Below are 9,958 nucleotides of genomic sequence, written 5' to 3'. Positions count from 1 at the left end.
TATATTTTACTTTTCCACTTTCTGATTCTGATTATTTGTTACTATTATAAATCTCTTTGAGCAATATTACTCAAGTTTTTATTCGATCTTTGTTTTCGTTTATAAATTGACCCAGTTTAACTGTAACCTTGACCTACAATGGCCATGCGAATTTCCTGGGTTGTAAGTTCTTTTAAAAACATTGGGGTTCCCACCGTGCGGCGTCTCAGTTCGGCACCAGGAATAGTTTCAAAAATAACATACAACGAGTATGGAGATCCTTCAAAAGTTTTACGCCTCAGTAAAGGTGATATCCTGCAAATTCAGAGGGGAGAAGTGCTTGTGAAAGTCCTTGCATCTCCTGTCAACCCTGCAGATATCAATACAATACAGGGTGTGTACCCGATCAGGCCACCGCTACCTGCCGTAGGAGGGAATGAAGGCGTGGGTGAAATAATTGAAGTAGGGGCTGAGGTACAAAACTTAAAGCCTGGAGACTGGGTTCTCCCGTCACGTGCCGGCTCCGTTGGTACTTGGTCTACCCACTATGTTTGTTCCCCACGTGACATCAGGACAGTTCCGAACGATATTCCTGTTTTACATGCAGCAACACTCGCAGTGAATCCATGCACAGCTTACCGCATGCTGAAGGATTTTGCAGACTTAAAAGAGGGTGATTACGTTATTCAGAATGGAAGTAATACTGCAGTGGGTCAAGCTGTTACTCAAATTGGCAAGGAATTAAAAATCAATCTGATCAACGTTGTGAGGAACCATGCCATGCCTGAATGTGTTCAACACCATGAATCACTCGGTGCAGCTAAAGTAGTCAGTGAGGACTTTTTGCGCTCCAGTAATATGAAGGATTACATCAACAGTTTGCCATCGAAGCCAAAGTTAGCATTGAATTGTGTGGGTGGTGACGTAGCCACAAACATGATAAGGCATCTAGCAAAGGGCTCAGTTATGGTCACTTATGGTGGGTTGTCAAGAAAACCAGTGACTATAGGCACAGGATCTCTAATATTCAGTGACATAAGAATACTTGGCTTTTGGATGTCAGAATGGAATGCCCACCATGTCAACTCAGCAGAGAGTGTTGAAATGATCAACTTTCTGTGTCAAATGATCAGACAAAAGAAATTCAAAGCCCCAAAGGCTTGTGCAGTACCTTTAGAGAACTTCAGAGATGCTGTGATTAATTCCATGTCATTTGGGAATAGAGCTAAGAATATTTTAGCCATGAATGAAAAGGTGCTGGCTGAAATAAATTCTGGAGAGGAAGCTTAACAACTTTTTTAAAATTGTTTTTTTTTTATATGTAAAAAAGGGGAATCCCAACATGTATGATAATCTCATTTATAAACATTGTAGTTTTAAAGGAGTGTCAATTAGTGATAATATTTATTCATCATGGTTGAGAAAAATAGTAATTTTTTGTTACATGCTTAAAAGATTTACTGTGAACAAAAAAGAATATAGTAATTTACTTTGGTATAAGCACTTCACTTTATAACTGTCAACTTTGAAATATATATTAGATTCTTTACTCGGTGTAAAACTCTGTTACTTGCAATATGTTGTTGATGCATTTATTCATGCAGTTAAAATGGTGTTTTCAAAAATGCATAATGTAGAGAGGTGACCAGTCTTTTACTATGAATTTGTCATGTAATCGTAAGTATCTGTAAGAATAAATTACCATCAGGTTTTTCAAACCTGTTTCTTAAACTTTAATTCAGATTTGCTTTGCCCATAACAAAAACTGTAGAAATATAGTGTGCGTTAGATTTTAAAACTAAAAAAAACTGGAATATTTAATTTTTTCTATATCACCAGTGTACCTGGCCAGAAACCATTTACTAGTTTAAAATACCTATTTTTGCTGTCATTGCAATTCAACTTTCTGTCTCTTCATAAAGAGTGACTCAATAAGAGTGGCTGAAGTGATTCAATAATTATAAAGATAAAACTCAAAATCGGTTTATACCCCTTGTAGGTTAATTTTGTTAACGGTTTTGGATGTTATATGCCTTGGCTATAAATGGAAAAGTATTAATATTTCCCAGGGTTTTTATAGGAATATCTAATGCCCATTGCGTGCCTTCAAAATAATGGTGTGGCAAAGAAATTCTGTTAATTTAGGTTTTTCTAAGTAAACTAGGCAACGGGTGCTTTTGTTGTCCTTTTTCTTCGTCGTATTTGAACAGATCAGATTAAAAAGCAGCAAGAAGAAACTTTATCAATTCGATATAAGACATTTTAATCAATTTAGAAAAATATGCAAATAATCAAAACTTGTGATAATGAATAATTATTATACTGTAATTGTGGCTTTCGCAAAAAGTGGGTTTGTCCACGTTTCCGTCATAAAGAAGGGTTGCATAAGTTTTTATCTCTTTTTTTCTTCCTTTAACGACATAATAATACGGTCTCAGCATTATTATAATAACATAAATTTTATTTGATAAGAGGTTTATAAAATTCCAGTCGCCAAATTTAATAGCATTTTTACATGTAATATTTCCTAGACTGAATTTCTAGTCAGATATATATATATATATATAAAATCATTATTCCCGTACACTGGGATGTGAAATCAAGTTCACAGTAATCTGGATCAAAGAATACGGGAGAAATGCAAAGCATGTGATTCCCATTTGAAACTATGCGTAGATGTTCGATGTGTTCTCAGATTGAATGAATGTTTTTAACGCAAATGTCATTTTCTTACGCTTGGTTATTTCAGTATGTATGGTGGAAATTCTATTCTTTCTCTCTCTCCCTCTTTTGTGTATCCCGTTTTAGCCCTTGTTTGGGACGCGGACGAGTCCAGTTTTAACGTTCGCATATCCTCCATGCTTTTTGGCTGGCGACTTACGTTCAACTGGTAGGAAGTGTGATTTTCCTGAAATTGGAAACAAACGTTGCAGCCTCTGCTTCTTAAATAAGTTATTGTTTAATTCATTTTTTCAGGTAAGTGAATTTTAGCGGTCAGATGATAAAGATGACACAAGAGAAAATGACATGGAACAGCGGTATGGTTTTCAAGATTTAAAAAAGTGACTCCTTTCACACCTCGCTGTTTACATTAACGATACGGTCTGTACCGGTGTGACAAGAATGGTAGTCCTAGGAATGGAAGTCCGGCGTTTCAATATGATTAGTACAGGTTGTGTTTTAGTAGATGGGACAAATGTGCAAAGAGATGGAGAACGGACTACGGTTCCTTGCGGACTTCCATTCCTGTTACACCGGCACATTTTCCGAGATTAAAACCCCGAAAGCGTTATTACTTTACCTGTGCCTGGGCTGATGCCAGTCTGAATTAATTCAATAGCTGCACCTTTTGCACATTTTCATTCTAACGTTATCACATATGATGAACCTTATACCTAGACTGATGTCAATCTGGTTTAACGCAGTGCCAACAATTTTTGCATTAGGCCCTATTTTATCTAACGAAGAAAATCATATAAAGTTTGTGTGGGGTTTTGAAAAAGAAATAGTGCAAGCATAGCAGGCAAACCTTAATTACAAACGTGAAGACGAACGCATGACATATTCACACAAACAAATACACAATTAAAATTGCTTAAACAGATAAAAAAATACGTTTTAAAACCTACGAGGAGCACAGGACTGAGGACATCCGCACACGTCAGTTTCTCCCTTTTCACACACTGTCGTCTCAACAGCATCGCCTTTACACTCGGGGGAGTTGACAGGAATGGGATTGGTGCAGGTACGGTGGCGGATCTTAACGCCGGAGCAGCATGGGGTAGCCACTGACCAAGCCGCCCAATGACCTTCGACTGAAATGAAAAGATAATTGAATATGTACAGAGGAAGTTTGTTTTATTGTTTTTCCGCCCAATTGAGACCGCAAACCACAATTGTGGCGATGATGGCGAATTTTTTGATGACAGTTTTTTCGAACAATCTAAATTTCCTTATTTCTGCTAAAAATGTTCATGCTTGACATAAGCGATAGGTTTAAGCGCTTCATGTTTTCCCCTAATAGTTTCAATTTAATGTAAGTGGCTGGCGTTGTCACCTTATCATAAATCTAAGGAGCAAAAAAATCTAAATAGTTTTATATGAAGTCGAATAATGTTATAGAGTCATGTATGATGATTAGCACTTTCCTTTTTTCGTTTCTTCTGTTACTTACTTTTGCATTGGTGTGTGTTACACAAGGCAATATCAACGGAGGAGCCAGCACAGACGGAAAGACCGGGAGCATAGGTCTTGCTGTACACCTGGCGAACCAGACATTCTCTCCTGCGCAACTTAATTCCACCGCCGCAAGAAGCGGTACAGATGGAGAACTCACTCCACAGACTCCAGTTTGCGACTTGTACCACTGTCTTTTTAACGACTGGCCTCACGGCTGGCGTCAGGAAACTGAAAGGACCTAGCCTCCCTGAAAGGTGGGATAAATTGCACTGAAAGGGTGTAAAGTGTTTTAAAGAAAACTCGCAGAACAAATTATTGACAGATAAAATGTTTTAAACAATCAATCAATACTAGTACTACTTCTAATTAATTTATACAGATAAATATTGTAAATCACAGAATAAAAAATCGAAAAAAAGAAAAAAAAAACATAGTGCACGTTAAAAAGTTTCGAGTCAAACGTCAAGTAAATTGGCGCTTTTTATAACTAGCTTTTTTCTAACTAGTAACTTGCGCTTGGGCAATGGTAGCGTTCGTAAATAGACATATAGATGAAAATATATTGTATTCTCTAGTTCATATTTGGGGGTTGAAATTCACATACCTGCAGTGAGAGCCACCACCAAAGTGAAAACGAGCGCACGTAAATACATGGTCGACGCGGTCGGTGAAACTGACACTCCTCTTTCGGTTTGGGCAGCCTTTTAAACTGGTCGATGATAGCGCGCCAATTATAATCAAATGGATTAAGCTGACCCATCGTGTACGTTTAAAGTGCAGCATTGTTTTGGAATACCATTAGGTGTATAATTAGGTTGGCTTTGACGATGTTTAGCATTTTATTAACCTCGTGCTTGAACCCATTAGTTCAAAAATGAAAAAAAAAAAAAGATGTATGTGCGAACGGACCAAATGCCATTTACCTGGGTTTGAAAGTATTTTGATTATGATTGACGAATAAACAAATATTGATTAAACGTAGATTAACTTTTTATCAAAGGAAACCTTAATATATTCATCTTTATAGTATAGAGCTATGCAATAAGAACATTAGAATGGCTCCCACTAATCAGAAACAAAATGCAATATTTTCATTACCGAGACAGATGTCCTGGATAGAAAAGACTCATGCCATCTGACACTTAAACGTTTTGAATTTCATTTATGAGACGCTATAAACTGATAATAACGGAGAACAAACAAACAATGACAGGTTTTGAGTTTGTAGCTAATCAAGATTTTAAAAAAGCAGTTATGCTACCAAATATGTGTTTGAGTGGGTAGCAGTGATCTTTCAATCTATTGTGAAATAAGATGAAATGTGAAACCGTGTTTCGTTTTTCAAGTTTGTAGAGCAACACCAAAGAGACAGAGGGACAGGATTGTGCTAGATGTGCAGTGCTTTTATTACCCAGTTGTGCTCTGTCTTTAAGGAATGGCTACATAGGGGTTGTGTTTTAGCAGATTTAAAATGTTCATTGCTTGCTGCAGCTGTGCCCAGTTTTTATAGAAAAATCGCATTAGTAATTGGCCAACGTGGAGTCGTTTGGCCTAGGATGGGATCTGTATAATGTTTGCTCTAGCACAAGATAGTGGGGTGTTGGTTCTATAAGTTATTCAATGATTGGTTTCAGAAGTGTATGTTTCGACATTGGTCTGCCTTTTTTTATACTGACAATTCAATGTTTCTCGGTTTTTACAACTGGCGGACATCATCATAAAGACTATCGTGTGTGTGCGTTTTGTGAAAAAGGACCGAATATGATATGTAGTGGAGATTAATTCCAAAAACTGAGAAGATGACCTTGTGGCAGCATAAGTGGGATGGTTTCCAAAATATGTGATGGAACTTTGGAACAATGTCTTACATGGAGAAGGATTGGAAACGCAAGCGGAAGTTTTTGTTTGAGCCGTATTCAGGCTCTTAGTACAGATTCACCGGTGAGGCAGAGAAAGTTATTGCACCAGGTACAGCCAGATGCGCTCAGTGTAAAGCACTAACAATTCAGAAAGTAATTCTTTAAGCTTTTTATTGCATGTCACAAAAAGAAAATTAGAAAAAATGTTTCAAGATTTCAAAAACACTGACATTTAATTAATTTCGTAGGTGAGATTCTTTCAACTTTCCCTAAAATATTTATTTTCCTTTTTATTAATACATAACTTACAATTTAATGTAATAAATCATAAGTATAAATACATTTTCACGAACTCAAATCCCAAACTAGAAAAGCATTCAGAGGGCGCAGATTTCCGCCAAGTCAAATTATTAACTGATAATTAATCATTAATTAATTAATGGATCATCACCAAAGTACAATGTATATTCACTTCTGAGTTAGCCCATTTGTGACCTATCATGAACATTTCATTAAAATACACCCATGATTTTATGAGTTAGGCTGGTGACAATGAGACAAACTAACACACAAACGGAGGTACATGTAATAATCACAATCTTCTTATTCCTCTTTTCTTGTCAACTGTCACTGTTATGATAAGGGCCTTGTCTTCAATTTGTCTTGATTCGCTTCTTGTCTTCATTCGCCCTTTTATTTAATGCTTCTGGTAGAAGGGCTTATACGCTGAAATTAAATAAAATCTCATTACACGCGGAAATTATCATCATTTGAATTTTGATAAAGTAAGTCATATGTAATTTGTTCAAACCTGTATTTAATATTATATATCTTTTAAGTGCAAGATGGGCATAATCTATATGCACTCAGTGACTGGTACTGGTACTCACTGGCATTCAATTCGGTCTATGACACGCCCACGCACAGACCGCCGAACTCGCATATTCTCAAAGATTTTCCGACATTAACACTGTTTCTAGGGAAGAAAACTTTATTTCAGAATTAAAATATGTTGCTTGTTTTCGTTTTGAGAATCTAAAAAATGACAATCGCAAAAAATTATGGGTTTGTTCAAGAAAAACTAAATGACGAAGTTGCAGGAATGGGAGCCATCCAAAATAACCCAAAGTCTCGCGACTGAGCATCAAATCATGCGAGATTTCCTTAATTTTGGGGGAGAAGGGGTAAGAAATAAAGGCTGGCTAGCGAATGCGATGTGAAAACTATTTAAAGATGACAGAATTTATTCACGTACATTTTTAGTAGTTTTCTGTCGAAATAGAGCCTATTGCACAACAGTACGAATTTTTCACGTTTTTGTGTCACTTTTGTATTGCTTTGAGTTTTACCCTTACTTACATTAAGAATTTAACCCTCCTCACCCGGATTATCGTACATTTTCTAGTCTTGCATGTCGTCATGCAATGCATTAGGTTTCGTTTTAGACTAGATTCACTTTGTCGTGGCAAAAAGGTTTATCGAAGAGCTTGCTCTCCAGTAAACAGAAGAATGCTGGAGTGCAAGCTGTCAAGCAAGCAAACGAAAAAGATTTTAACTTACGTTTGGGACATGCCGATGGGCAGCCGCCACAAGTTTCCTTTGCGCCTTTAGAACAAAGAGTCACCTCAACGGCGTCCCCTTTACACTCGGGAGCATTGACGGGGACCGGGGCGGAGCAGCTGCGGTGGCGGATTTGCGAACCATGACAGCATCCGCTGAAGATCGACCAGGGAGCCCATCCGCCGTAAACTGTAAAAGTATAATAAAAGAAATATATAAGGAGAAAAAGAGATAAATAAAAAGATAAAGAGAAAAATTATACCAAATAGTGATGCTTTTAATATAATGAATACAATTTGAAAATGTGTAACATAGGATGTTCAAGGCCAATTATGCTAGTCAACCACAGATTAACTTTGATACAGAAACAAAATCCTGATGGGATTCATGAAGAAATTGACAAAAACTCTCGGTGATCTACTTACTGACACACTTCTTGGTGTTACATGGAAGAACTTCGACAGAAACTCCAGGACAAGTGGTGCTGTCATATCCGTTGTCCTTAGCTGAAGTGTAGTAGACATCGCAAGACCTTGTCCTCACTTTAATTCCACCGCCACACGAGGCAGTGCACTGGGTAAAAACCGACCACGGACCCCACTGAGCAACCATCCTGTGTTTTGGGCTATAGCTGCCTGAAGTAATAATAGATATTTACTGGTAGACTTAAATGAGCTTTAGAAAAATTGCGTTTTCATGCCAAATGGCATCTTCAGCGTATTTCAATTAAAATGATGTATCCAGATAATTCTTTTTTCTTTAAAAGTGAAACAAAAAAAATTTAAACGAAATAAAAGACAGTTTTATGAAGTGAAATAAAATGATTTAGATGAATTTGTACGATATAGAATACAGTAAAAAAAATAATATAAAAAAAAAATAAATGACAGCTTGGTTTGCATAATAGGAAAACAAAACATCGTGCACAAAATTTATAGTACCTGCTCCATACACCACTAACAGGAGGACCAGCCCCAGTGAGAGCTCTACCATGCCCATTGTTTCGAAGCTTGCAGGACACGAAATGCCCAAAACCCAAAAATGGTCTGTTTTTAAAGAAAACTATTGATTTCATTTATGTATTCACTTAATATTTATTTTCTTATTAGTATTTCCAACCAAAGTCTAAAGTGACCCGAGGTCTCGATGTAGACGACGATGTTACACTAACAGCGGTAAGCGGGGCGGGGTAATGTTGCCAAAATATTTTCATTTGATATAAAATGCGTTTAATGTTTAGAAGAACTCCAGTTTAAGCAGTTACGGGCATATTTGTAGTTTGTTATTATTTCATATTAAAATATCTTGGTCGCCAATCTGGCTTGGTTTATGCAGCAAAACAAGTTATATCAATGTTATTACCTCGTTCTTATTGTAACTAAATGCGACACGAAAAGATTGAAGTCAATTATACAATAAAAAGTGTTGCCAGCATACAAATGTAGGTATAAAAATGCTGTCGGACTATTAATTTATACTTAAATGAAAAAATAAACTTTCTTTTTTTTTTCGAGAAAATGTAGCTTGCATGTTGCACAAAGTTCTTATCACCAACAATTATAAAAGTAGTTTATGTAAAAGCACGTTTGTGCTTCAAGTTTGTAATCATTCTTGAGTTGGGGCATATGAGGCATAATGCCAGTTGAATTTATGTGAAAGAAAGCGGGATCATTATATCAAAACATGCAGGTTAGGTCACTGATAAATACTTTTTAAATTTGCATTTTTTTCTTTTAATAAGTGTGTGGGGGGGGGGGGGTGAGGGGGGAGGAGGATTAGACGAAACAATATGATAAAACCTATATCACGCAGGTAGATTGGCATTCTCTTGAATTGCTAAGAATTTCGGATAAAAATCAAACTATACATGTAAAGTTCGTTTAATGGATAGATGTAGGTTGACATTAAACACCATAGGAACAGTATCGCAAAGGGCATTTAAATCGATTTTGATGGAATACCTTAAGAATTTCTCCTGTGACCTTATGGACCAAATCTCTTTAATAGCGTGTTTTACGTCGATGAAGAGTCACAAATACTTTAAATGATGCCAAGATTTGTGAAAATACAGTTTCACACGCATTCTAAGATAAAGCAAATGTTGAAAAAAGATAATACTTTCCCATTTGCCTTTTATGCCATAAGAAAAGTTTTCATCAATCTTCACACGCAACATTAGGCGGATGGTTATATCGTGCCAAAGACCACATGTGTGTGTCGATGTCTAGAATGTATTTTTTTCTCTACTTAAATTGTTTTTTTAGAAAAACGTTTGACAGATTCAGCTCTAAGAATATCCTGAGTTTTATTGACTTTATTTTATGGTTCATGAATTACGGGTGTGTAAGAGAGTCACGTTTATATTGAAACATCCTTTACTA

At 36.5% G+C, this 9,958-nt stretch overlaps 3 protein-coding genes across 3 annotated transcripts; 1 reads left to right on the top strand and 2 right to left on the bottom strand.

Moving 5' to 3' along the window:
- The first annotated feature begins 107 nt into the window (after window positions 1–107).
- LOC106177876 (enoyl-[acyl-carrier-protein] reductase, mitochondrial) lies at window positions 108–1,697 on the top strand. Its single transcript, XM_013560786.2, has one exon. It carries the CDS (start codon window positions 139–141, stop codon window positions 1,267–1,269), a length of 1,131 nt encoding a protein of 376 aa, XP_013416240.1. The 5' UTR covers window positions 108–138; the 3' UTR covers window positions 1,270–1,697.
- Window positions 1,698–2,229: 532 nt separating this feature from the next.
- On the bottom strand, window positions 2,230–4,893 carry LOC147764347 (ectin-like). Its single transcript, XM_086998521.1, has 4 exons — window positions 4,763–4,893; window positions 4,154–4,405; window positions 3,609–3,794; window positions 2,230–2,887 (listed from the first exon to the last, which is right to left on the bottom strand). Exons 1-4 carry the CDS (start codon window positions 4,809–4,811, stop codon window positions 2,784–2,786), a joined length of 591 nt encoding a protein of 196 aa, XP_086854647.1. The 5' UTR covers window positions 4,812–4,893; the 3' UTR covers window positions 2,230–2,783.
- Window positions 4,894–6,171: 1,278 nt separating this feature from the next.
- On the bottom strand, window positions 6,172–9,035 carry LOC106177887 (ectin). Its single transcript, XM_013560810.2, has 4 exons — window positions 8,519–9,035; window positions 8,003–8,212; window positions 7,578–7,766; window positions 6,172–6,743 (listed from the first exon to the last, which is right to left on the bottom strand). Exons 1-4 carry the CDS (start codon window positions 8,574–8,576, stop codon window positions 6,715–6,717), a joined length of 486 nt encoding a protein of 161 aa, XP_013416264.2. The 5' UTR covers window positions 8,577–9,035; the 3' UTR covers window positions 6,172–6,714.
- Between the last annotated feature and the right edge of the window lie 923 nt (window positions 9,036–9,958).

The sequence above is a fragment of the Lingula anatina genome, chromosome 1, assembly GCF_051362555.1.
Source record: "Lingula anatina isolate TDL-2025a chromosome 1, LinAna3.0, whole genome shotgun sequence".
Lineage (NCBI taxonomy): Eukaryota > Metazoa > Brachiopoda > Lingulata > Lingulida > Lingulidae > Lingula > Lingula anatina.
Note: the sequence above shows the minus strand (reverse complement) of the source record. Positions and strands in the feature narration are given on the sequence as shown.